At 41.8% G+C, this 27,840-nt stretch overlaps 1 protein-coding gene across 1 annotated transcript in view; it reads right to left on the bottom strand.

The window, feature by feature from the left end:
• Window positions 1–6,694: 6,694 nt before the first annotated feature.
• The window catches only part of Stard7 (StAR related lipid transfer domain containing 7), a 30,983-nt gene continuing 9,837 nt past the window's right edge, over window positions 6,695–27,840 (bottom strand). Inside the window, exons 2-8 of the mRNA XM_042695473.1 lie at window positions 26,088–26,296; window positions 24,883–24,932; window positions 22,401–22,511; window positions 22,239–22,321; window positions 21,400–21,499; window positions 13,017–13,101; window positions 6,695–8,464 (exon numbers count right to left, since the gene is read on the bottom strand). Coding sequence (XP_042551407.1) covers window positions 8,280–8,464; window positions 13,017–13,101; window positions 21,400–21,499; window positions 22,239–22,321; window positions 22,401–22,511; window positions 24,883–24,932; window positions 26,088–26,296 — 823 coding nt within the window. The 3' untranslated portion in view covers window positions 6,695–8,279. The remainder of the gene's footprint in view (window positions 8,465–13,016; window positions 13,102–21,399; window positions 21,500–22,238; window positions 22,322–22,400; window positions 22,512–24,882; window positions 24,933–26,087; window positions 26,297–27,840) is intronic.

Genomic DNA, 27,840 nt, shown 5'->3' on the forward strand with positions numbered 1-27,840 from the left:
AAGAAACGCAAAGGAAGAAGCATACACAGACACAGGGGAAAACCCTCAATAGCCCCAAGCCCAAGCAAAGAACGTCTAAAATGTCTACGTGGCTTCCCAGCTTGCCACTGATCCCTGAGGGTGGTTAACGGGGGACAAACAGACAGTTGATGCCTACTCAACTGCATGATCACTCGACTGCATTACAACCCTTGACACAGAGCCATGGAGGTGACTGATCAGCCTACGTAGGCCTGATTCATGCTGCTGGCCTGAGTTTTTTTTCTCTTTTTTCTTTTTTTTGTTGTTATTGGTCAGGGCCTGAACTTTGGGCCTGGGCGCTGTCCCTCAGCTCCTCAGATCAAGACTAGCACTCTACCACCTGAACCACAGTGCCACTTCTGGCTTTTTCTGCTTATGTGGTGCTGAGGAATCCAACCCTGGGCCTCATACATGTAAGGCAAGCACTCTACCACTGAGCCACCTTCCCAGCCCCTGAATTTCTTTTTTGTGTACCAGTACTGGGACTTGAACTCAGTACCTGGACTTTGTCCCCTAGGTCTTTTATTTTTGTTGGTCATGGGTCTTGAGCTCAGGGCCTAGGCATTGTCTCTGAGCTCTTTTGCTCAAGGTTAACACACTTTGAGCCACAACTTCACCCCCAGTTTTTGAGTGGTTAATTGGAGAGAAGAGTCTCACAGGGACTTTTCTGCCTGGGCTGGCTTTGAACTGCTATCCTCAGATATCAGCCTCCTAAGTAACTAGAATTATAGGTGTGAAACACTAGTGCCTGGCCCCTGAGCTTTTTTCTCAAAGCTGTCAGTCTACTTTTTGGTGAACTGAAGAGTCTTATGAATTTTTCTGCCCAGGCTGGCTTTGAATCATGATCCTCAGATCTCAGACTCCTGAATAGCTATGATTATAGGCTTATAGGCATGAACCACCAGCACCTGGCTCTAAATTTCTTAAAGCAGTAATGTATTTTTCTGTTGGAAGCCTGGCTAGGCCCAGTGAGTCACCAGTGACCGTACAATTCTAGTCACTGACATGATGGAATTTGTGAGTACCCAAAACTGAGGGTCAGCTCCTGGAATATAGAAAGGAGGCACAAGGCTGACCACTCCACAATCACTTGAGGACTTTATCCCGAGACTTCTACATAGCGTGGTACTTCTCTATCTTCTGATGTAAAGGGAAAATGGTGACATTTTAAAAGAGAACATTAAGTCCAAAGTCCAAAAATAGTGCTGTTTCTTCCTCTCCTGTAACCCATACTTTTCAAGTGAGTCTTGACCTCTAGAAGTGGAAGCACAGACTAGGCAACTAGTCACTTATATAGGGGAATTGGAAGTGTGTTTAGCACTAGTACTTTTTAATTATTATAAACCTAACAAAGCAGCTTATGAATATATCTTGATCAATGTCACCCTTTTCAACATTCTCACCCATCCCTCCCCTATCCACCCCTTCCCTCAGTCTTCCTTATCTTGTAGGATATACACTGGATTCTTCACTGCATTCTTCCCCTCGTCTCCTCTTCATTGTTTTAATGAAAATTCCTTTATTCCAAGAGCAACCCAAGTAGCCTATAGCATATAGGACATAAGATACTTAGAAGCAGGAGGGTAAGAAAGAAAAACACAAACACACAAGGATAGAGACAGCACAAAGCAAAAACAAAAAGGTAGGCCTGAGATCTATTCCAGACACTATCTTCAGAGTCCAGAGAACCACCTTAAGTCCTGAAGAATGGAAGGGGCACCATAAGCTACAGCTAGTTGAAGATCTTTAGGATTTTCAAAGATGGAGTGTGAAGCCTCACCCAGTTCAGAGCTACTAGCTTGATGTGGATGCCAAGTAAAATTCTAAAATACCAACTGAATTCTACATTATCTATTGAAATCTCCCAATTTCAAGAATAGCTACTTAAGTCGGTGCCAGTGGCTCATAAGTGTAATCTTAGCTATTCAGGAGGCTGAGATCTGAAGATCCCTGTTTAAACCCAGCCTGGGCAGGAAAGTCTGTGAGACTCTTATCTTCAATAAACTACCAAAAAGCTAGAAGTGGAACTGTAGCTCAAGTGGTAGAATGCTAGTCTAGAGCAAGAGTTCAGGGATAGCACCTAGGATTCCTGGGGGGGGGGGGGGGGGGGGGGAGGGAAAGGAGGAAGAGAGAGAGAATAGCTACTGAAAATTAAGTATCTACTGGCACTTTTGCTCCTTTGAACAGAAGCATTCAGTCCTTTGAAGAAATGCATTTAAATTGATCTCATTCATTCTCCCCTCCTTTCCCAGCAGTTACCTCTGAATTTGAACTGGTGAGTGGTTGTTCAAAATATCGACTCTACTTCCTAGCAAGCTGGATTTGGTCTTCTAAATTCTGGCCATGAGGCTGTAGACAGAAGAGGAGAGCATTCTGGGGAGCATCCTCTAAGGGAGAGGATATTCTCTTCTCCTATTGCTCCAACTGCTGGTGGAATACAGCCCATGGAGACAGAAGGCCAGCAGGCCCAGTGAAGCAACAACAGCACATAGGCCATGGGCAAGGCAACATGGTCTCTCCCTTCCAGACCAGATGGGGTACAACCCTGGACTCAGGAAAATAATTCACAGACTACAATATATACAGAAAAATAATCAGGAGAAAATAAGATGGTTAAAATATATTGAGCACTATGCCTCAGCACGCTGTAAGTGAGCAACATTGGTTTGAACTGTGTGGGTCCTCTTATATGTGAATTTTTTTTGAGCTATATAACAATTTGAAAAGAAATTTGCAGATGAACTTTATTGGCTAGAAACATGGAAAAATAAGAAAAGGTGTCATGGATGTACAATATATGTAAAATCTTATCATTCATTACCATAAAAGATATACAAATCTACTATAAAAAGTTAAAATTGCCAGGTGCTAGTTTGTCAAACCCATAATCCTAGCTACCCCAGAGGCTGAGATATCTGAAGGACTGTCATTCAAAGTCAGAGTAGGGAGAAAAGACCTCCAAGACTCCATCTCCAAATGACCAGCAAAATACCAGTTGGGAGATGAAGCTCAAGTAAGTAGAGTGCCAACTGTGAACAAGAAAACTGAGTAAAAGTGTGAGGCCTAGAGCTCAAGCTCTGGTTGTGGCACCAAGGGAAAAATAAAGTTAAAAACTGGTTGGGAAGTGAAGAGCTGAGGGACAGCGTCCAGGCCCAGAGTTCAGGCCCCATGACCGATTAAAAAAAAAAAAATTGGCTGGGAAGGTGGCTCAGTGGTAGAGCGCTTGCCTTGCATGTATGAGGCCCTGGGTTCAATCCCTCAGCACCATATAAGAAAAAAGAAAAAAGCCGTTAGTGGCACTGTGGCTCAAGTGGTAGAGCGCTAGCCTTGAGCTGAAGAGCTGAAGGACAGTGCCCAGGCCCAGAGTTCAGGCCCCACGACCGGACCCAAAAAAGAAAAAAAAAGTAAAAAATTATCAAAGCTTATTCACACAAACACTACAAACCATGACACCATTTGCAGTGGAGAGAAATATAAATGTAAAGATACAGGTTAGGGCTGGGAAGGTGGCTCAGTGGTAGAGCACTTGCCTTGCATGAACGAGGCCCTGGGTTTGATTCCTCAGCACCATATAAGCAGAAAAAGCCAGAAGTGGTGCTGCAGCTTAAGTGGTAGAGTGCTAGCCTTGAGGACAGTGCCCAGGCCCAGAGGTCAGGCCCCATGACCAACAAAAACAAAAACAAGATACAGGTTAAATCACAATGGGATAAAATGAAGTCATACACATGGAAGCCACCCAGAATGCCACTGTAATGATCTCCAGTGTTCCACCTTGTAACACTAGCCCTTCCACTAAGTGGTGGGTCTCTCCAATATTAGTGTGAAAAATTTAACTTATCTCACAGTTCACCATATAGCATGGAGTGTTGATCAATTACATTATCAATAAGGCTACCAACTATTGGTAGTTAATTTGGAAGAAGACAGGTTATAATAAGGCTTTTTTCTTTTTTTGGTCATGGGGTTTGAATTCAGGGCCTAAGTGCTGTCCATGAGTTTTTCTGCTCAAGGCTAGTGCTCTATCATTTTGAGCCATAGTTCTCCTTTTGATTTTCTGGTGGTGAATTGGAGATAAGTATCTCATGGACTTTCCCGTCCAAGCTGGCTTTGAACCATGATTCTCAGATCTCAGCCTCCTAAGTAGCTAGGATTACAATCATGAACCACCAGCACCCAGCATAACAAAGCTTTTTGATGCAAGAAGTGCTGAGTTCAAAAGAAAGAGAGAGAGAGGAGGGGAGAAGGAAGGAAGGAAGGAAGGAAGGAAGGAAGGAAGCCAGCCAGCCAGCCAGCCAGCCAGCCAGCCAGCCAGCCAGCCAGCCAGCCAGGTGCCGACCTATAATCCTAGCTACTCAGGAGGCTGAAATCTGAGAATCACGGTTCAAAGCCAGCCTGGACAGGAAAGTCCATGAGACTCCTATCTCCAAAGAACCACCAGAAAACCAGAAGTGGCACTGCGGCTCAAGTGGTAAGTGCTCACCTTGAGCTGAAGCTGAGGGACAGCGCCCAGGCCCAGAGTTCAAGCCCCATGACTGACAAAAAGGGAAGGGAGGGAGAGAGGGAAGGAAGGGAATCACCTGCTACTAAGTTAGTCACTTGTAATCCAGGTACTCTGGTGGTAGAGGCAGAAGGGTAACAAGTTTAAGGCCAGCCTGGGATTGCATACTGTGAGCTTTAATATATAAAATGTAAAGATAAAAGTAGATGGTAAAAGCTGGGCCCTGGTGGCTCATGCCTGTAATCCTAGCTACTCAGGAGGCTGAGATCTGAGAATCACGGTTCAAAGCCAGCCTTGGACAGGAAAGTCCATGAGACTCTCATCTCCAATAAACCACTAGAAAACCAGAAGTGCACTGTGGCTCAAGTGGTAGAGCTCACCTTCAGCTGAAGAGCTGAGGGACAGCGCGCAAGCCCAGAGTTCAAGCCCCACGACTGACTCACTCACACACACACACACACACAAAGTAGATGGTAAATTTGGTCATTTGTTAGTTATCTACACACACACAAAGTAGACGGTAAATTTGGTCATTTGTTAGTTATCTATTTTTTTAATGCCTAAGTACATTTGCAGATCACAGCTAGCTATAAGGTTATAAAAGGAGATGAGACCATGAGCAGCCCAAGTTGTTTGTGCATTGCTGAAATTACTTCCTACATTTAAGATTACTTTCATCTACACCCTATCAATTTTTAAGACTTTAAATGTATTAGAAATTATAGATGTCATTTCATGAAGAATATTTTCATTATGAAAATGGCAAGTGGGGGGAGGGGGAGGAAATGAGGCATAGGTGCTGTCCCTTAGCATTTTCTGTGTAAGGCTGGTGCTCTGCCACTTAGACCACAGCTCCATTTCTGCCTTTTTGTTGGTTAATTGGAGTTACTCAGGGGCTTTCCTGACTGGGCTAGCTTTGAACCATAATCCTCATAGCTCAGCTTCCTGAATACCCAGGATTACAGACGTGTACCACCCATGTCTGGCCATTATGGGAATTTTTAGACTTCTGTCCCAGACCAAGCTGAATAGACTTCAACATATTTTCAGAATATTATTTCAAGATGTCCCCAAGAATAGCACCATCTCATCTCCATAATAATCCATGTGTCATTGGGAATAGTATACATCCTTAAGTTTTCAGGAGAAAAATGACATTGTAGTTTCATTCAGGAAACAGCACTCAACTACTAAAAGAGGAAAAACTCAATCAACCAGTCATTATACTGAGTGGAAGTGGGGGAAGAGTAAGACACATAAAACTTAACAAGAATGAGCTGGATGTGGCTCACTCCTGTAATCCTAGCTACTCAGGAGGCTGAGAACTGAGGATTACAGTTTGAAGCCAGCCCAGGCAGGCAAGTTCATGAGGTCTTTTCCAATGAACCACTTGAGCTGTGGCTCAAGTAGTAGAATGCTAGCCTTGAGCAAAAAAGCTCAGAAACAGCACTCAGGTCCTGAGTTCAAGCCCCAGGACCAGCACACACACACATAATCATTTGAGCAAGACCCTGAGTTCAAAGCCCAACGTTATTTTCCTTTCAGGTGATCACTAGAGGGCTAGGGCCTCCAGTGACAGGTCCGCTGGAGTAGGGGGAAGCTATGCACTTTAGAGTGAAGAGCGTATTGTATAGGCATACATGCCTATACAATTCCACCAGACATGCTTGTCTGGTCACCTTGTGTTTCCTATGGGCACAATTATATACAAACCCCAAACTCATGCTGTGCTCTTAATCCTCTAGAACAAATTTGGGTTCTGACAGAACTAACTCCCTGTAAGCCAACTCACCTTCCACCAGGCTTTTCTGCCAAAGAACCTGGATTGCCCTTTTCAACCAAGGTCTCTACTGAAACCTGGTTCCTACCCAAGACCCTCCTGGATTTTACTACTGCAAAGCACTACTATTTTCTCAACCAAGGTTATGTATGAGTTAGTAGACCAAGATACTCAAATAGGAGGTTTATTTACAGTTGTCAAGATGATCATTTGGAAAGGGCCTAGTCATGAAAAAAGTGGCCAGTTTTATATGTCAGCCATAATCTGCCAAAAAAGAGGTTTTTTCCCCAAGGCAACTCAAGTAGTGCTCCTTTCAACTTTACTCAGGATGAAATGGTAAGCCCAACACACAAAATCTTCCCACTACCATTTGTCCACAGGCAAAAACTCCTTTGTACCAATCTTTATGTATTTATTCACACATTTGATAAAAAGATCACAGTTAAGAGCAAAATCATTACAATGACATAACTGTACAGAATCAAATTACTGTAAGTCAGAAGATGAGGCAGCCTCAACTACTTAGCACCTGTGTAGACTCTCACACACACAACTGTTCACAACCACAGGCGCTAAGTTCACACATGACCCAGAGAATTTTCTCTGGTTTCTGTCAGGTCCTAGGGGAGAGAAATGGTGATAAAAAGATGCCAGACTGCTCAATGCAACTCTGCTCTGCAAAACAACTCCGAGAAGAGACGAAACACTGGGGCTCTCGTTGTTTCCTTGGCACATAAGTGAAAAAACAACTAGGTCAAGGAGGTGTTTAATTAGTCTCAGGTTTAGATTCCTTTCAACACCACAACAGGATAGCAAGCAGGAAAAAAAGAAGAAACTCCAGAAAAAAAGGAGGAGGATTTAAAATTTGATCCCCATTCTCCCAAAAGACTGTGCATGACTATAAGGAAAACTAGTGAGGCCAAGCAGTACCATCTGGTACCATCCCAACAGTGTGGCCTGCTTTTGTTTCAGTTCTGAAGAGGGAAGGAAAATCTTTTTAAAGGAAGAAACCACATTCCCACTGCACTGAGTTTGAGGCATGACTGCATCTGTTCATCCACACAGCTTGCCTACAGTTCTGAAAGCTCTGAGGAGGGGTGCAGCCTACATTTCTCTTGCATTTAGCCTTCTGAGGACAAGTCAATTCAGTAGCTGGGAAAATGCCTGAACCAAAACAATGTATTTTCTAATCAGAATAGCTTTGGCGAGAAAGTGCTCAATTCCCCCAAGGCCTTTTTAATAGAAATATTAAAAAATTAAATGTGATTTTTTTTGTGTGCATTTCACTGACCCTGACAAAGGAACTAGTGATACAGAAAGCTGTTGTCTAAAAGGGCTCATTTCTAGTGTTCTTGGCAAATGGCTAAGGCTGGCAAAGAAGCAATGATCCAAAGAATATAGCTTTGAGTGGGGTGGTATTCTGCAAGAGGAGAAATTTCTTGGTATAAACTTCATGTCCCTAAGGATAAAAGGTGAGGACAAGGCACTTAACATGGCCAAGTATCATTCACACCCATTCACACTAGACCTGTTACCAAGAGTACTCCCAGTGACCCCCTCATAAGAAATGACCAGCCAACCACACCTTCCAGGTGACTTGCAGAATGGAAGGAAATCCAAGCACTGCACAACCAATGGTAAGATATGGAATGTCAGCAAGGAAACTACTTGGAAGAAGCAGATGGAAGTCATCCCCTTCTGGCCTGAGGTGAAAGGCTTGTTCCAGACTAGCTCGGAGAAACACTGAATCTCAAAATGGTTAGCCTGAGAATTTGACAATGTCTCCACAATGCTGCCTTCTCTGTTTGCTAGAGAGCAATAAGGGCTCTGAATAAGATCAAGACTCCAGTTAGTGAATTATCCTGCATTGGTGGTTACAGCAGACGCCTTCTAACACATGTGGCTTGTCCCCGTTCTGTAGCAGTGATAAGGGACTGAGACAGGGTTAGAAGTGTCTGTCTATCCTTATCCCAAAGTCTTTCAGGCATATTCAATCTGAGCAGGGCTATGACTACCCTCAGTCTTCCGCTCAGAGGACTGGGAAGTGGCCTTGGCCTCACTGTTCATTTCTAGAGGCTTAGCCGCGATGTAGTCCTTCACTTTGATCTCCATGTTCTTGGCTTTCAGAGTGGCTGTGTGAAGCTTCTCCAGGAAATCTGGCATGCCTGTAAGGAGATGGAGAATCCAGTTAAGCCGACATACAAACAATGGCAGGCTCAACTAGGGAAGGCTGTCTTCTGATCATGGGAAACCTGTTCTTCCTTATGAAGACAACAGCCTGAATGACCTTGGTGTGACAACTGCCTCCCAAATTGCATCCACATATATGGGTTGTGCAAACTATCTGTGATTGCTGATCCTTTGATACTGATTAGGCCGCTTAAATCCCAAAAAGATTGAAAAATAATCATTTATCAGTACACACTTCTACCACCCTCCTTTGAGTAGCAGATTATGTATATGTATGAAAACAGTATAATGAGCAGGACACCAGTGGCTCATGCCTATAATCTTAGCTACTCAAAAGGCTGAAGCTTCGGGCTGGGAAGGTAGCTCAGTGGTAGAGCGCTTGCCTTGCATGCCTGAGGCCCTGGGTTCGATTCCTCAGCACCACATAAGAAAAAAGAAAAAAGCCAGAAGTGGTGCTGTGGCTCAAGTGGTAGAGTACTAGCTTTGAGCTAAAGAGCTGAGGGTCAGTGCCCAGGCCCAGAGTTCAGGCCCCACGACCAGACCAAAAAAAAAAAAAAGGCTGCAGCTTGAAGGATGGAGGTTTAAAGCCAGCCCAGCAGAAAACAAGCAAAATGCTATACAGATGTATGAATACTATTACTGGCATTACTATTATGGATGTATGCTATCTCAACAAGCAAAATGCTATATGGATGTATGGTTCAAATGGTAGAACACCATATATGAGCAAACAAGCCAATGAGAACACAACTCTTGGCCCTGAGTTCAAGGCCAGGAACCATCACATACACAAAAAAGAAAATAGCATAATGAAATCCATCAGAAATGGTAAAATGAGGAATGAAGAAGAGGAATAAATATAAATGGATTGACCTTCAGTGTTGGTGGCTTACACTTGTAATCCTAGCTACTTCAGAGGCTGAGATCTGAGGATCTCCATTTGAATCCAGCCTAGACAGGAAAGGTTATGAGACTCATCTCCAATTAACCACCAAAAAACCAGAGGAACAGCTGTGGCTCAAGTGTACAGCACAGCTGAGGGACAGGCCCCTGGCCCTGAATTTAAGCCCAAGTACCAGCACAAAAATAAAAACAAATGAATTTGATTAAAGTACATTAAATATGTACATTGTCAATATTATAATGAAACCTCTTTGTACAATAAATTTATGTTAATAAAATCTAAAAAGACTATCAAGTGACAGTAGTTCATGCCTGAGATCTAAGGATTGTGGTTCAAATCGAGCCTGGATAGGAAAGTCTGTGAGACTCTTATCTCCAATAAACCAACAAAAACTGCAAGTGGTGCTGTGACTTAAAGTGGTAGAGTGCTAGCCTTGAGCAAAAGACCTTAGGAATAGCTCCAGGCCCTGAATTCAAGCCCCATGACTAACCAAAAAAAAAAAAAAACAGGCTGGGAAGGTGGCACAGTGGTAGAGTGGTTGCCTTGCATGCATGAGGCCCTGGGTTCGATTCCTCAGCACCACATAAGCAAAAAGAAAAAAGCCAGAAGTGGTGCTGTGGCTCAAGTGGTAGAGTGCTAGCCTTGAGCTGAAGAGCTAAGGGACAACGCCCAGGCCCAGAGTTCAGGCTCCACACTGGCAAAAAAAAAAAAACTTAAAAAGAGTAATAATTAAATTAAAAGGTGGGCAAATAAGATATGTACATGTCCAACAAACATGTGAAATTATCTTTAATATCACTAATCACTAGGAAACTGCAGATCAAAATAAGACACTACATCCTCTTAGATGGCTCTAATAAGATGATAGGCCAATAACAAGTGTTGGAGACATAGAGAAACTAGAACTGTCATCAATTGCTGTTCAAGAGTATAGTCACTTTGGAAAAAATTAAAATTTTAGGCACAAACTACTATAACATTACTAATATTGCTAAATATTTCTCCAAGATAAACAAAAACATATATCTCTATAAAATCTGTATATTTAAAAGTATGGTATATTTTTATCCACAAAATAGATAATTCATCCATAAAAATAAAGTACTAACACGTGTTATATAACACTGATGAACATCAAAATAATGTGCTATGTGAAAGAAATACAGGCAAATCTAGAAAATAAGTAAGTGGTTGCCTAGGGCCAAGGACTCAAGTTAGATGATGCTGTCTAAGGTACAGAGTTTCTTCTGGGAATGATGAAAATGTTCTAAAATTGATGGTAGTAATAGACACAGAACTCTGTGAACAAAGGAAAAGCTACTGAATTTAAGCATACTTACAATGAGTGACTTGAATGATATGGGGATATAACCTCAATAAACTTCAAAAATCCTAAAATAAGCCAGTTGCCAGCAGCTTACACTTAAATCCTAGCTATTTGGGAGGCTGAGATTGGAGGATAATGGTTTAAGGCCAGCAGGGCAAAAGGTTTAAGAGATTCCTTCTCAACATGGTGGCCTGTCATCCTAGTTACACAAGAAGCTTGAATAGGAAGATCAGTCCTGCCGGGCACTGGTTGCTCACGCTTATAATCCTAGCTACTCAGGAGGCTGAGATCTAAGGACTGAGGTTCAAAGCTAGGCCAGGCAGGAAAGTCCGTGAGACTCTTATCCCCAATAAACCACTAGAAAACCGGAAGTGGTGCTGTGGCTCAAGCGGTAGAGCTGAAGAGTGCAGGGACAGCGCCCAAGCCCAGAGTTCAAGCCCACGACTGACAAAAAAAAAAAAAAAAAAAAAAAAGGGAAAAAAGGGCAGGAGAGTGTGAGCCAGAGTTCAAGTCTCAGTAGTGGCACAGAAAAAGAAGGAGTACTCTGGAAAGATGGCTCAAGCAGTAGTGTCTGTTCCTAACAAGTACAAAGTCCTGAGTTCAAACTCCAGTACTCCCAAAAAACAATAATCAAGAGCAAAGTCAAATAGCTGCCAACTTAATTAGGTAAATGTCAAACAAAAATATTATCTCCAATCAGGTACCAGTGGCTCATACTTGTATTTAGTTACTCAGGGAACAGAGATTTGGAGGACTGCAGTTCAAGACTAGGCCAGGCAGAAAAGTCTGCAAGACTCTATCTCCAAAAATAAACAGCAAAAAGCTGGGCTGGAGGTATGACTCAAGTGGTAAGAGTACACAGCCTAGAAAGCCTGAGGCCCAGAGTTCAAATCCCAGTACTAGTTTTAAAAAGACAATAAAAATCTAATCTCTCCATTCTTCCCTTTAGGTCTAAGAAAATACAAAAGCCAGGTGCTGATGGCTCCTATCTGTAATCCTAGCAACTCAGGAGGTTGAGACCTGAGGATCACAGTGCAAAGCCAGCTCGGGCAGGTAAATCTGTAAGACTCTTATCTCCAATAAACTACATAGAAAAAGCTGCAAGTGGCACTGTGGCTCAAGTGGTTAGAGTGCTAGCCTTGAGTGAAAGGATTTCAGGGGCAGCATCCAGGCCCAGAGTTCAAGGCCCAGGACAAGAGAGAGAGAGAGAGAGAGAGAGAGAGAGAGAGGGGAGGGAGGGAGAGAGGGAGGGAGGGAGGGAGGGGAAGAAAGAGAGAGAGGGAGAGAGAGAGAGGGAGGGAGGGAGGGAGGGAAGGAAGGAGAAAATACAGAACCAGGGGCTGGGAAGGTGGCTCAGTGGTAGAGCGCTTGCCTTGCATGCGTGAGGCCCTGGGGCCCTGGGTTCGATTCCTCAGCACCACATAAGCAAAAAGGAAAAAGCCAGAAGTGGCACTGTGGCTCAAGTGGTAGAGCACTAGCCTTGAGCTGAAGAGCTGAGGGACAGCACCCAGGCCCAGAGTTCGGGCCCCACGATCGGACCCCAAAAAAGAAAGAAAAGAAAGAAAGAAAGAAAGAAAGAAAGAAAGAAAGAAAGAAAGAAAGAAAGAAAGAAAGAAAGAAAGAAAGAAAGAAAGAAAGAAAGAAAGAAAGAAAGAAAGAAAGAAAGAAAGAAAGAAAGAAAGAAAGAAAGAAAGAAAGAAAGAAAGAAAGAAAGAAAGAAAGAAAGAAAGAAAGAAAGAAAGAAAGAAAGAAAGAAAATACAGAGAACCAAAATAAAGAAAACCACATAAGGATGTTTCAAAGACAAGAAATTAGAAAGGGAAAATGTGGTTATAGTTATGACATGTAAACACATATGCTTTGACTGCCCCTCAGGCTAGACATAAGGTTTACAACTCTTCTTTTCTTACCTATTTTGAGACAAGGTCTTACTGGGTCTCCTTGACTAGCCTGGAAATCATGATCCTACTGTTTCAACCTACAAAGTGCTATAATTTCAAATATGTCCCATCATGCTCAGCACTTCTCTACCAAGCAAAACTTTTAGACACATTAATATATACAGTCTATATTGAAAACTTTGAAGCCAATGTTTTTATAACTTTTCTCTAGGCAACAGTTCCTTTTTGGACCCCTGTAATCCTCATCTCTTTAAATCCACCTGGAGTTAATAATGAACTAGGAAGGATGCTAAATTTCCATAGCAGCATTCCATTAAGACACTAATACTTCTGTTGGCATTTAGAAAACAAAGAAAAACAAAATGTTCAACCCAAGTTCCAAGTGTCCTACTCACCGCTGGAAACCATCCAACTAACACAATAGCGAGGAAACACAGTCTGGGGATTGTCACTGTATGTCAACAAGTAGTCAAAGCCATTCTGGGGGGAAAAAAAAACAATAAAGATGAGGACACTTGAATTACCTACACCAACCTCTATATCAGTGCCATGGACTAACCATGACAATCAGACTCTGGAGCAGGGAATATCATTTGTTTCACCCTGTGCAAAAAAAGTTCACCCTGAAGGCCTGACACTGCTATTCATAGTCCTTGAGCTTTAGCCTACATGGCTCTGAGTGTTCCCAGTCAACAATCAACTGACAGGCTAGCTTCTAGTACCCAGGCAATACAAATCACGTGGCTTCTACTGAGCATAGGTTTTCCTTTTGAGAGTCTATTAGTAAATACAAAGAAGAGAGCATGTTATATGATCAGTTCCCAATAAAATCTTGGGGTGCTCAGTCTATTAAATCTTTTGGCCAGAAACATGACAGATGCATATTACTGGAAAAAGAGGTACATATGAATTACACCATATTACCCCTGTCTTTTTCTCTTATAGCTGTATATTCTTACTACATCATTGTCATTTCCATTTTGTGGGGAGGAGGGAGTGTTTGGGATGAGTCTCAATTTTAGATCAGGCTAGCCGTAAATTTATAATCCTCCTGCCTCAGCCTCTTGAGTATTGAGACCACAAATATGTATGCCACCATGCCTAAGTCCACCTTAAAGATGTTAATGATTTTTTTGTTTGCTTTATTTTTTTGTCACAACTAGAAGTGTCAGAACTCCATCTTTTATTCTCTCCATAAGTAGAACTGTTTATATTTACCCAACATATGTTTGAATGTCTGCTATATGTACATGTGCATCACTGAGTTAGGTGCTGTGGAGAAATTTGCTCCAGCTCTTGCCTTTGGAAGCATCTAGTTACTAGGATAAAAAGGTGCCCCAGAAGGAGAGATAAAGGCTGTAAAACAGGAAAAATAGTAGAAGCCACAACAAAGGATGTTCACACAGAATGAGGTTAACAGAAGTCAAAGACTTTAAATCATTCTGCCCAGAAAACACTTGGGCTGGGAAGTCAGGAGACCTGTATTCCCATCCCTGGGCTTATATTATCAGAAGGAGCCAAAAAAGTAAACAATGGTCATGTACAGGAAGAAGGAAGGAAACTGGGTAGAAGAAACAAGGATAAACTAAACTACTCTCAATATTCCTTATACACTTGACTTTAGAAGCCCTCAGGTATCTTTTATAACTTAATAAAACTCTGGACTTATATAATAACTTAATACAATTTAATAATTTAAATCCAAAGTGAAAAATAAAGTATCCATGGGCTAAGGAAGGACAGAGAAAGAGTGATTAATTAGTAAGTTGTGCAAGTGGAACTTTATAGAACACAGTTGACACGTTAGTTGTATATTTCAAAATAGCTAGCAGAGAAGACTGCATATTTTAATCACAAAGAAATGGTAAATGTCTGAGGTGACAGACAGGCAAGTAACCCCACTCTGACCATTACACATTATATACATATATGGAAATGTCACAGCATGCCTGTAAATACATATGGTTACTTTAAGTGTCTATTTTTTAAAATTTAAAGGAAAATTAAAGAACCTAATTTTAATTGAGTTGGTAGGAAAATCTACAAAGACCTATTTCAAATGACTTTAAAACTCAATATTTCGTACATACTGCCTATCCTGAGGACAAAAGGCACAGCAGCTCAGAGAGCAGTTCAGTGACGTTTACTTAGCTGTGTGACAACCTGGGTTCAATCCTCAGTAGCACCCAAAAAAATAAAAAGGCATACAAATTTTCACCACTCATATTATTGGTGGTCCTGCTGCTACTGTTATTCTGGGACTGTTGTATGTTTCAGCCTAAAGCAAACTAACAGCTATTTAAGTTGGGATTGCTGGAAATTGACTTCTATAGCACAGAGAAAGATAATGGACATGACATATAGCCGTGCAGCAGTAGCTCACACCTATAATATTCACTACACAGGAGGCTGAGATCTGAGGATCTCATTTTTTTTGGGGGGGGGGGGGGGGTCCGGTCATGGGGCCTGAACTCTGGGCCTGGGCACTGTCCCTCAGCTCCTCAGCTCAAGGCTAGCACTCTACCACTTGAGCCACAGCGCCACTTCCTGCTTTTTTCTTTTTGCTTATGTGGTGCTGAGGAATCGAACCCAGGGCCTCAGGCATGCAAGGCAAGCGCTCTACCACTGAGCCACCTTCCCAGCCCTGAGGATCTCAGTTTGAAACTAACCCAGGCAAGAAAATCTGTGAGACTTATTATCTCCAATTAACTATTAAAAAAAGCCAGAAGTAGAGCTGTGGCTCAAATGGCAGAGCACTAGCCTTGAGCAAAAAAGCTCAGAGACTGGACAGGCGCCGGTGACTCATGCCTGAAATCCTAGCTACCCAGGAGGCTAAGATCGGAGGATTACAGTTCAAAGCCAAGAGTCCGAGTTGGCTTGGACCTCAGCCTTTATAGTGCTGGGACTATAGACTTGAGCCACTACTCTAGTTCCATTGATTTGGCTTGCTTGTTCACAGATGCTCGTAACACCTCAGGGCCTTTTTGCTAGATATTTGTGCAGACTTGGATATTTGGGCTGGCCTGGAACTATATTATGGTTCTCTGGATCTCAGTCTTCTGAGTAGCTAGAAATTATAGGCATATAAAACAAGACTTCAGCCTTGTTTTTGCTTTTGGTTTCTTTTTTCCCACCTTCTTTTGGCAGTACTGGGGTTTGAACTCAGGGCTTCAAATACTCTATCACTTGAGCCACACCTATAGACTTCTATAGATACTTCTCAAATAAAACCTTATATTTGTTGATTCCCAATTGCGGAACCAATTCAAACTAGTAAATAAAAAAAAAAAATAATAAGGGCTGGGAAGGCAGCTCAGTGGTAGAGTGCTTGCCTCACATGCATGAGGCCCTGGGTTCAATTCCTCAGCACCACATAAGCAGAAAAAACCGGAAGTGTTGTTGTGGCTCAAGTGGTAGAGCACTAGCCTTGATCTGAAGAGCTGAGGAACAGCGCCCAGGCCCAGAGTTCAGGTCCCACGACCAACCAAAATAGATAGATAGATAGATAAAAAGATAGACAGACAGATAGATAGATAGATAGATAGAATAGCCAAGTATTTCTCTTTCCCCATATGAACTATAGGAAAACAAAATATTGATGGGAAGTTTTTATCTGAGATATTTCAGCTAATAAAGAAAAATAAAAAATTTACAAAATCAACATTCTATAACCCCTTGTGAAATAAGGGATAATTACTGGTAGTTTCTAAGCCTAAGCTAGGCACTGGTGGCTCAATTTTAAGTCAGCCTAGGCAGCTAAATAAGCAAAATTCTCATCTCCAATATCCAGCAAAAAGCCAAAAGTAGAGGCCTTGACTTGAACAAAAAAGCTAAACAGGAACAAGAGGCCAAGAGTGCAGCACACAAAAAAGAAATAGCCTTTAAACTCACAAAAGGCCAACCCAAACATGTTATCTGTCTTGTAGCAAAGTGGTCTTACTGCCAGGTGCTGGTGGCTTATGCCTGTAACCTAGCTACTCAGGAGGTTGAGATCTGAGGCTCATGGTTCATAGACAGCCCAAGCAATAAAGTCTGTGGGACTTTTTTTTGGTGGGTTGTAGGACTTGAACTCAGGGCCTGGCCATGTCCCTGAGTTGTTGGTTTTTTTGGGCCACCAGTAGTGGGGCCTGAACTCTGGGCCTGGACACTGTCCCTCAGCTCTTCAGTTCAAGGATAGCGGCCCTACCACTTGAGCCACAGCACCACTTCCTGCTTTTTCTACTTATGTGGTACTGAAGAATCTAACCCAGGGCCTCATGCATGCAAGGCACCCACTCTACAACTGAGCTACCTTCCTAGCCCCATCTATCCCTGAGCTCTTTTGCTCAAGGGTAGCACTCTACCATGTGAACTACAGCCCCACTTCTGGTTTTCTGGTGGTTAATGGCATGAGCCACCAGCACCTGGCTCACTGAGACTCTTATCTCCAATTAAATACAAAAACAAAAACAAAAAAACAAAGCATCAGTCCCTGAGTTCAAGACCCAGGACCAGCACAAAAATAAGTAAGTAAAGCTGGGTATTGGTGGCTCACAACTGTAATCCTTGCTACTCAGGAGACTGAGATCTGAGGATCCCAATTCAAAGCCAGCCTGGGCAGGAAAGTCTGAAAGACCTTTATCTCCAAATAAACTACTCAGGTAAGGCCAGAACTGGCACTGTGGCACTGTGGCTCAAGAGGTAGAGCGCTAGCCATGAGCAAAAGGAACTCAAGGACCAAGCTCACGCCCTGAGCTCAAGCCCAGTGATCAGTGTCATAGACAGATAGACAGACAGACACAGAGAGAGAGAGCGATAAAGTGACCTTACCAAGAATAACAAACTATTAAATCTGTTGAAGCCTCAATATCCATAAAAAGACAGGAGAAAGAAGACCATGGTAAATGACACTCCAGACTCTGTAGGTAATGAGTCTGTAATAAAATAAATAATAGGTCAAGCAAGCCCAGGACTAAGAAGGCTGCTTCTTCAACCAACACAAATCCAACACAAAAGGAAGGAGGAATTACACTCATTTCAAGAGACTCAAGAAACAGTGAATGAATTTCAATGTATAGTTCTATTTGGATTTTGATTCAAATAGGCTAAAGACTAATAAATTGAAACAAAATAAAAATTTTAAGGAATAGATCAAAAGCAACAGAAAATTTAAACATTCCTTAGATATTTTATATTAGGTATAACTGTTGATTATTTTAGCCATAATTATGAAAATATAATCAAAGTAATATTTTTAAAAATATTAAAATACCTATAGAATCTCTAGACTATTAAAATATTTATACTATCTTCTATAGTAAAACTAGAATTTGTTTTAAAGTAACCAGGAGGAGGACTAGCCTGGAGAAGTGGCTCAAGCGATAAGTTGCTAGCCTAGCAATAGCAAAGCCCTGAGTTCAAATCCCAGTACTGAAAAAAGAAACTATATTTTTCTCATATTATATATGAGGAAAAATGAGAAAAATTGAAAGGGTACCAGATGAGAAAGAAAAGTACAAGGGGTGCAGATAATACGAGTCTGACCACGAGCTGGTTAAGTGTTGAAACTGGGAAAACATTCATTATGCCTTTACTTCTACTTCAGTATCATTTGTATATGTCTTAAATTTTCCATTAATAAAAAGTCAGTTGAACATAACACCTTACCTTGGCTAAAGGATCTACTTTCCATCTGTCAAATACAAACTGAGCTACCTGTTTTTTTGTTTTTTGTGGGTTTTTCTGGTTGGGCCTAGGCACTATCCCTGAGCAATTCTGCTCAAGGCAAGACTCTTCCACTTAAGCCACAGTGCCACTTCCGGTTTTCTGGTAGATTTTTTTTTTTTTTTTTAAATTGGAGATAAGAGTCTCAGGGACTTTCTTGCCTGGGCTGGCTCTGAACCACAATCCTCAGATCTCAACCTCCTCAGTAGCTCCTTTTCTATCTCCCCACCCCCCTACCCGCTTTGGCCGGTTGTGGGGCCTAAACTCTGAGTCTGAGCGTTGTCCCTCAGCCCTTCAGCTCAAGGCTAGGACTGTGCCACTTGAGCCACAGTGCCACTTCCAGCCTTTTCTGTTTATGTGGTGCTGAGGAATTGAATCCAGGGCCTCATGCATGCCAGGCAAGCCCTCTACCACTAAGCCACCTTCCCAGACCTCCTTTTCTGTCTTTTAAAGCAAGAAAAATTTCAAATATTTTTAAAAATTTCAAATATTTTTAGCTATAACCCACTGTAAATAATTCTTTTTATAATGCAGCCAAAATTTTCTCTCCTTTTGTTTCACAGCCACATATGCAATCAACCAAAAGTTACATGAAATATGCTTATACTCATTCCTATTGTTTCTTTAAAAAACAAAAACTAAGCATAGCCAGGCACCAGTGGCTCACGTCTATAATCCTAGATACTCTGCAGGATGAGATTTAAGGATTGTGATTTGAAGCCAGCTCAAGATAAAAGTCCATGAGACTTTTATCTCCAATAAATTACTAAAAAAGCCATAGTGGGTCTGTTGCTCAAGTGTTAGAGCACTACTCTTGAGCAAAAGAAGTTTAAGGACAGTGCCCAAGCCCTGAGTTTAAGCGCCAGAATGAAGGAAACAAAAAAAAAAAAGGCAAAACTACGCACAGCCAGGCACCAGTGGCTTACATCTATAATAATCCTACCTACTCAAAAGGCTAAGATCTGAAGATCAAGGTTCAAAACCAGCTCAGGCAGGAAAGTCCATGAGACTCTTATCTGCCATTAATCAGCAAAAAAGCCAGATACAGAGCTGTAGCTAGTGTGGTAGAGTGCTAGCCTTGGGAAAAAAGGCACAGGACAGCACCCAGGCCCAGAGGTAAAACTGGCACCAAGAATTTAAAATAAATAAATAATAAAACTGATAATTATTCTCTAATAACTTCTCCAACTAAGAAGTAGCAACTTGTAAGTCAAAGAATACTGCTTTAAAAATAGCACAGGAATGTGGCTTAGTGGTAGAGTGCTTGCCTAGCATGCATGAAGCCCTGGGTTCAATTCCTCAGTACCATATAAACAGAAAAAGCCAGAAGTAGCACTGTGGCTCAAGTGGTAGAGTGCTAGCCTTGAGCACAGATTGGCTCAGCGACAGTACCCAGGCCCTGAGTTCAAGCCCCAGGACTGGCATTAAAAAACAAAAACACAGAAAGCCGGGTACGGGTGGCTCATGCATGTAATCCTAGCTACTCAGGAGGCTCAGATCTGAGGATCATGGTTCAGATCACAGTTCAAAGCCAGCCCCAGCAGGAAAGTCTATGAGATTCTCAAGTGGTAGAGTGCTCACCCTGAGCTAAAGAGCTTAAGACAGCGCCCAGGCACAGAGTTCATGCCCCACGCCCAACCCCCACGACCCCCATACACACATCTTCCAGTTAAGAAATCAGTATGCTAAAGTTAACCGTTGTCTGTTACAGTAAAAGAATCTTTATAGTATAAATTAAACAACTTGAGAAGAATAGGAATGAACAGAATCAGCCAGCTGCAAAGGCTCATATAGTAACTACTTAGGAGGCAGATGTCAAGAGGACTGTAGTTCAGAACTAGCCCAAGCAAAACATTAGCAAGGGGGCTGGGAAGATGGCTCAGTGGTAGAGTGCTTGCCCTGTATGCATGAGAACCTGGGTTCAATTACTCAGCACCACATAAGCAGAAAAAGCCGGAAGTGGTACTGTGACTCAAATGGTAGAGCGCTAGCCTTGAGCTGAAGAGCTGAGGGACAATGCCCAGGCCCAGAGTTCAGGCCCACAACCAACCAACCAAAAAAAAAAAAAAAAAGTTAGCAAGACCAGTTTCAATCAATAACCTGAATGTGGTAGCACATACTTGTGCTCTCAGCTCCAGAAGAGTAGTAAGAAGACAGAGGTCCAGAGCTGACTCCAGACCCTATTTAACTGAAACCAAAAAAGGCTGTGGACATGCATGTGCTCAGGTAGCAGAGCTCCTGACTAGAAAGCTCAAGATACTGAGTAACTCCCACTCCCCCCTACACACAGAGTCCACATAACTCTAAAACAAAAGCAGTAAGGAAAAACCAAGCCATTACAAAGCAAAACACAACTAAAGTCAGCAACTACTGGCACTGGTATATATACTCACTCACCAGAAACTTTTTTTTTTTAAATAAAGAAAGTTGGGCATGGTGGTACATCTATAATTCCAGAACTTGGATGGATAAAGCAGAGGAGGAAGATTGAAAATTTGAATCCAGGCCAAGGTACATTCTGAAACCAGTCTTAAAAACAAACAAACAAAATAAGACATTCCACTATTCTAAGAAGTCACAGAATTTTCAAATAGTGAGAGCTTTAGTCTAGCTCTTCTATTTTACTGCCAAGGAAGCAGGAATCCAGTACTGTTTTTAGCGCTTTGCCTACCAGGTGACATGTTCATTCTATTTCCTGAAGAAAGCAGCTGATATACACAAAATTATCTTCTCTTAACTATCTCTCAGATAAAAGGCAGCCCACAAATTATCATTACTTTGACTTTGTTAATTTTCCATTTGTATCATCCTAGAGTGGTCGTTGAAGAAGCAGTCTCCAAAAGATGGCTCCCAGATAAAAAAACCTGAGCCTAGCCATAGTAATTTTTCCCAAGTGTAAATTCTGGAGCCATGCTAAGGCTAGGCCCCAGCAATGTACTTTAATAAGCTCCAGAGGACTCTGGTACATGCCAAGTTTGAGAATTACTGCCCTCCAGTAATTTATCCCCTACCCTAGGTTCAGAGAAAGAAAATTCTAAAATCAAGACATTATTTCTTGGGAGAAGTAAAACTCACCTCATCAAATGACTTGTGGGGACGGATAACCATTTGGGATTCATAGGATCTGACCCTCACAAATTCTGGAGACTCTGGCACACTGGGATGTTGTACAGCACTGCAAGGTGGAAGGTGAAGAAAACCAAATGTAAGCCAACCAAAGCTAAGGTCAAAGAGAGGACCTAAAAAGCTGGTTCTGCTTTACAAAACAAAACAGATGGATCACTAAGATGAATATTACAAACTACGCAAGGAAAGAGAAGACAATAGACTGGGTTATTCTGAGCAAAAAACATATATGTACAACTGAATTTTTTTTTTCTTTGTCGGTCGTGGGGCTTGAACTCTGGGCCTGAGTGTTGTCCCTCAGCTCTTCAGCTGAAGGCGAGCACTCTACCACTTGAGCCACAGCACCACTTCTGGTTTTCTGGTGGTTATTGGAGATAGGAGTCTCATGGTCTTTCCTGTCCGAGCTGGCTTTGAACCGCGATCCTCAGATCTCAGCCTCCTGAGTAGCTAGGATTACAGGGTGAGCCACCAGTTCCTGGCCAACTGAATTTTTTTTTAAGAATTACAAACTAAGTTGTGAAAAATGAGGTAGTTCCCTTTACTATTGGCAATGTACAGCTCACTATGTAGCACTTCTTTTTAAATTAAAATCTTGTATCCTTTCAGTCTTCCTAACCAGTCACAGCCCACTTCTCTTCCAGCTGGGATAGATGGGGCAATTTGGCTGCTAGAAAACCTCCCTGGAAAATTTCCAGGTGTGCTGATAATACCATAGCATATAGAGTCCAATGAGTGAAAGAAAGGCACAGCTAAGGGGAACTTGGCAAGAGCCATACAACTATACATACCGAGACACCAACACCATCACATTGTTCTCTTGATCCACACTGTATCGTCGAACATAAACATAATCCCGAGAGTACATCGGATACTAAGAAATGAAGGGACAGGATTAGTGATGTGTACCACATGGACTTGATAGAAGTAAACCCACAAATAAGAATACTCACAGGGAAATGGGTTACCCAGTGAAGAACCTCAGAACCACTAACCACGTCCCTCTCAATCACCTCCAGCTTGATCACCAGAGCATCCCACTTTTTTCTATACTCTGTGTCCAGCTGCAAAAGAGAAGATTATGAAACAAGAAGATCCAAAATTTAAATGCAAGCCTTTTCTAGGAGCTTGGACCTTTGATTCAGAACCTTTGTGAGGAAATAGTGATCTGACCTACATATAAAAGTGTAAAAGGCATAGCTATGCTTTAAATATATATATATGTAATTTTATTATTATTAAGGTATTGTACAGAGAAGTTAGAAGCCAAGCACCAATGGCTCACACCTGTAATCCTAGCTACTTAGGAGTCTGAGATCTAAGTTCAAAGCCAGCTTGGGCAGGAAGTCCCTAAGACTTTTTACTTCCAATTAACTACCAAAAAGACAAAAGTGGCAGAGTACTAGCCTTGAGCACAAAAGCTCAGGGACAGCACCCAGGTCCTGAGTTTAAGCCCCAGGACCAGCAAAAAAAATTTTTTAAGGCAGCCAAGGAGGAGAGGTAGTAGCTCATGTTCATAACCCCAACACTCAGAGTGAGGTAAAAACCTTAATTTCAAGCTACCTGGGTAACATAGGGTGACCTTGTCTCAAAATAAACAAGGTCTAAAAACAAACAAAAAGAAAAAAAAACACACACAGATCTGGATATGTTGCTCTGTGGTAAAGTACTTGTCCAACATGTGCAAGACCCTGAGTTCTATCTACTACATTGAAATAAAGGGAAAAGAAGGTAGAAGGAAGGGATGGTATCTCTATTAACTAAGGTATTGCAAAAGACAGACATATTATACACATGAAAACCAACAAAAATACAACACAAATTAACAGGAATCCAGGACCTAGGTGAAAATGCACTGGCTTATTACTAGTAGGTGTTACAATAACTTGTTAAATAGTTTGGCAAAACAAATGGAAATACCAGGAAGCAAAGGTTTCTATGTAGAATTCTAGGTGGTCCTCACTCTCTTCTCACTTTCGCTTTAAGCATCCTCCCACTCCAACAAATACTCAGCACCTTTACTAAATAAATACCTTCATCAGAGAAATGCTCCAGACTAAAAGAAGTTCAGGAGACATGGTAACTAAATGGAATCCTAACTGGGTTGAAGAGGAAAATTCTATAAAGGACATTACTGGGTCAATTGTTAAACTAGGTCATATTGAAATGTTTAGCAAGCCAGGAGCCTGTAATCCTAGTTCATTAGGAGTCTGAGATTTGGAGCATCAGTTTCTGTGAGGGGTCAGTTGTGGGGCTTGAACTCTGGGCCTGGGCGCTGTCCCTCAGCTCTTCAGCTCAAGGCTAGCACTCTACCACTTGAGCCACAGCACTACTTCTGGTTTTCTGAGTGGCTTATTGGAGTCTCACAGACTTTTTTGCCCTGGCTGGCTTTGAACCGCAATCCTCAGATCTCAACCTCCTGAGTAGCTAGGATTACAGGCATGTGCCACCTGTGCCCAGCTGGAGAATCAGTTTGAAGCCAGTCTGGGCAGAAAAATTGGCAAGATTCCATCTTCAAAACAAGCAACAAAAATACAAGCTAGAGGGGCTGGGAAGGTGGCTCAGTGGTAGAGTGCTTGCCTTGCATGTATGAGGCCCTGGGTTCAATTCCTCAGCACCACATAAGCAAAAAGAAAAAAGCCGGAAGCGGCGCTGTAGCTCAAGTGGTAGAGCGCTAGCCTTGAGCTGAAGAGCTGAGGGACAGCTCCCAGGCCCAGAGTTTAGGCCCCACGACCGGACCCAAAAAAATAAAAAAATAAATAGAAGCTAGAGACATGTCTTAAGTAGTAGAACACTAGCAATGATAGATGAGACCATAAGTTCAAACGCTAATGCTGACACACATACAAAGTAACACAAAAAAAAATTTATGCACAGTTTTAAGAAATATACATTGGGGGATTTAAGAATAAATAACTATGCTTTCTGTAATCTGCCCTTGAATTGTTCAGGGGAAAAAAGTTTTATAAATATATTAAAGCATTAGAATCTTTCAATTTGATCTTCTCAATAGCTGGAAGTGGGAGATGGTAGGCAGAGTATCTCATCCTCACAGAACAGATAAAAAAAATTGTAAGTCAAATGTTTACCCAAAGCTGATCACTAGTGGCTCATCCTTGTAATCCTAACTACTTAGGAGGCTGAGATCTAAGGTTTGAAGTTCAAAGCCAGCTCAGGCAGACTCTCATCTCCAATTAATTGCTCAAAAGACAGAAGTGGAGCTATGGCTCAAAGTGGTACAGTGGTAGCCTTGAGCAAATGAGTTCAGAGACAGTGCCCAGGTCCTGAGTTCAAGCCTTACAATGTGGCGAGGGGGGGGGGAGGTGGTGGTAATTACTTAGATGCTATGTGCTCTGAGTAAGAAATAAAAACATGTGGACAATGGTGACTGATGTACTAGGAAGCTATAAATATGGAGAGGAAAAATTAACTCACCTGAACATTGAAGAACTGCCGAGGTGTCACATCTGTATAGGTTCCAAAAACTAGAATAACAAGAAAGAGTAAGAGACACTTGCCTTTTGACTCTAGATGTTAAGAGGGTGACAAACTAGAAAATCATGCTCGGACAGAACAGCAAGATTAACATTACTTCTAGCCAGAGAGTCACTGAGAAACTTATCATCTGGGATAGAAAAATAAAAATAAATAAATAAAAACATGACAAACCAAGTGCTAATGGCTCACACCTATTATTAACATTAGCTATGATGGGCTGGGAAGGTGGCTCAGTGGTAGAGCACATGCCTTGTATGCCAGAGGCCCTGGGTTCGATTCCTCAGCACCACATAAGCAAAAACAAAAAAGCCGGAAGTGGCGCTGTGGCTCAAGTGGTAGAGTGCTAGCCTTGAGCTGAAGAGCTGAGGGACAGCGCCCAGACCCAGAGTTCAGGTCCCAAGACCGGACCCAAAAAAAAAAAAAAAAAATTAGCTGAGAATTTAGGTTCAAAGCTAACCTGGACAAACAAATCAGAGCCTTATATCTCAAGTTAAAATTGGAGGTATGGGGCTGTGAAGGTGGCTCAGTGGTAGAGTGCTTGCCTTGCATGCTTGAAGCCCTGGGTTCAATTCCTCAGCACCACATAAGCAAAAAGAAAAAAAAAAAGCTGGAAGTGGCACTGTGGCTCAAATGATACAGCGCTAGCCTTGAGCTGAAGAACTGAGGGACAGCACCCAGGCCCAGAGTTCAAGCCCCACGACCAGACCCAAACATACAAATAAATAAATAAAATTGGAGGTATGGCTCAAGTGGTAGAGTGCTAGCCATGAGTAAAAAAGCCAACAAAGCTAGGTGCCAGTGGCTTGTAGCTGTAATCCTAGCTAGTCAAGAGGTTGAGATCTGATGACTGAGGTTCAAAGCCAGCCCATGTAGGACAAGTCTGTGAGACTCTTATCTCCAAGTAATCACCAAAAACCTGGACATGGAGCTGTGGCTCAAAGGGTAGACTACTAGCTTTGAGCAAAAAAAGCTCAGGGACACTGACCAGGCCAAGTTCAAGCCACAGTAACAGCACATGCACACAATTTTTTCCCCCTGAGAAATGGACAGAACCAAACAGTTTGAGGAATTATGAGAAACAGAAGTGCTCATCACCTGGGCAGCCATGGAACACACATAAAAGGCAAGCAAACTTGGCTCACCTCGGTACTGGTAAAGGTGGGTGCCTATAATTGGGCGCCGCCACAGTTTAAAATGTTTTTTATCCATCACCATTTCCCATGGTTCCTCTTTGTCCTTTAAATCTTCATTCCCTTCTGTTTGGGATTTTGATTCTGGAGGGTGATGCTCGACTCCAGAGCTCTGAAATATGCTTGACATTTCCTCCAACCGTTTCATTTCATTAATGGATCTAGAAAGACAAAAACAGGCATGGTATAGGCAATTAGTCATTCCTATGGAATGAGGTGTCCACATAAAGACCTGCAAACAATGTTGTTTTAAGAGAGAATATATTGTGTTAAGTGAAAACTCAGTTTCCAAGTTTGAATCCTAATCCAACACACATTGAACTGAGCATTACTGAGGATTGAACTCAATGCTAGGCGTGTGCTAGGCAAGCTCTCCACCAATTAAGCCACACACAGCTCCAACACTAATTAATTAAAATAAATTACTGAGAGACAAAGGACAAAGGAGGAGCCAGTGCAACAGTGATACTCACAAAATATGTTGGAAATGATCTGTACAACTGGGGGAGGGGAGGTTGGGGGGAGGGAAAGTGGGAAAATAATTAGGGAGGGGGTAACAAGTTGGACAAAGAAAATGTACTCACTACCTTACTTACGTAACTGTAACCCTCTGTACATCACCTTGACAATAAAAAAATAAAAATAAATAACTCAACTAATCTCCATTTCCTCCTCCTCCTCCTCCTCCTCTTCTTTTTCTTCTCCTCTACCTTTTCCCCTCTCCCTCCTCTTATTCTTCCTTTTGGGCCAGGACCAAAGTTTGAACTCATGGCCTTATTCTGGCTTAGTTTGCTTGCTCATAGCTAGTGTTCCACCATTTGAACTACACCTCTAGCTCTGCTTTTTGCTCACTAATTGGAGAGTCTAAGGATTAGACTCTAATTAGAGTCTAAGGATTTTTCTGCTCAGGCTGGCTTCAAATGAAGATCCTCAGATCTCAGCCTTCTGAGTAGTCAGGATTACAGGCATGAGCCATCGAGCACCTGAAATTATTTTTAAATCTGTAAAATCTCAAATGATCATGTGCCTTTTTCCTTTTCTTCTATTAATGTAACATATTAATCTTACATATAATAAACCAATCTTACTTTCCTGGAATAAATTCAACTTCTTCATGGAATGTAATCCCTTTTATGTTAGTAGATTCAGTTTGTTGGTACTTGGATTACATAAAAGTTCTAAAACATGCAAAATAATACTATGTATCATACTTTGTATTATATCTAATGTATGTATAAAGACATAGGGATGATATAAGCAAATTGAGATAGTGGTTGCATTTAGGAAAGAAAAAAATTCATAAAGAGTACGGGGGTGGGGGGGTAAGATGGGAAGGGATGGGAAGGGGAAACAAAGGAGGAGCAACAATGCTTGATAAGAAATGTACTCATTATCTTACCCATGTAATTGTAACCCCGCTGTACAGTATTTTCACAATAAAAAAAAAATACAGTAAAACATGAAAAGAAAGAGTACAGAGGAAAATTTTATTTCTTAAATATAACTGTATTTGTAACATTCACCTTATTCTTAAAATTTTTTAATGCTGGTAGTCATGACTCAAACCTATAATCCTAGCTTATATTAGGAGGCTATGATATGAGGATCACAATTCAAAGCAAGCTAGGGCAGTAAAACCCATGAGATGTTCCTCTCTATCAAAAAAGCCTAGAGTTTCAAGTGGTAGAGCACTAGCCTTGAGCAC

The sequence above is a fragment of the Dipodomys spectabilis genome, unplaced genomic scaffold (assembly GCF_019054845.1).
Source record: "Dipodomys spectabilis isolate Male_0828 unplaced genomic scaffold, ASM1905484v1 ptg000187l, whole genome shotgun sequence".
NCBI classification, from domain to species: domain Eukaryota; kingdom Metazoa; phylum Chordata; class Mammalia; order Rodentia; family Heteromyidae; genus Dipodomys; species Dipodomys spectabilis.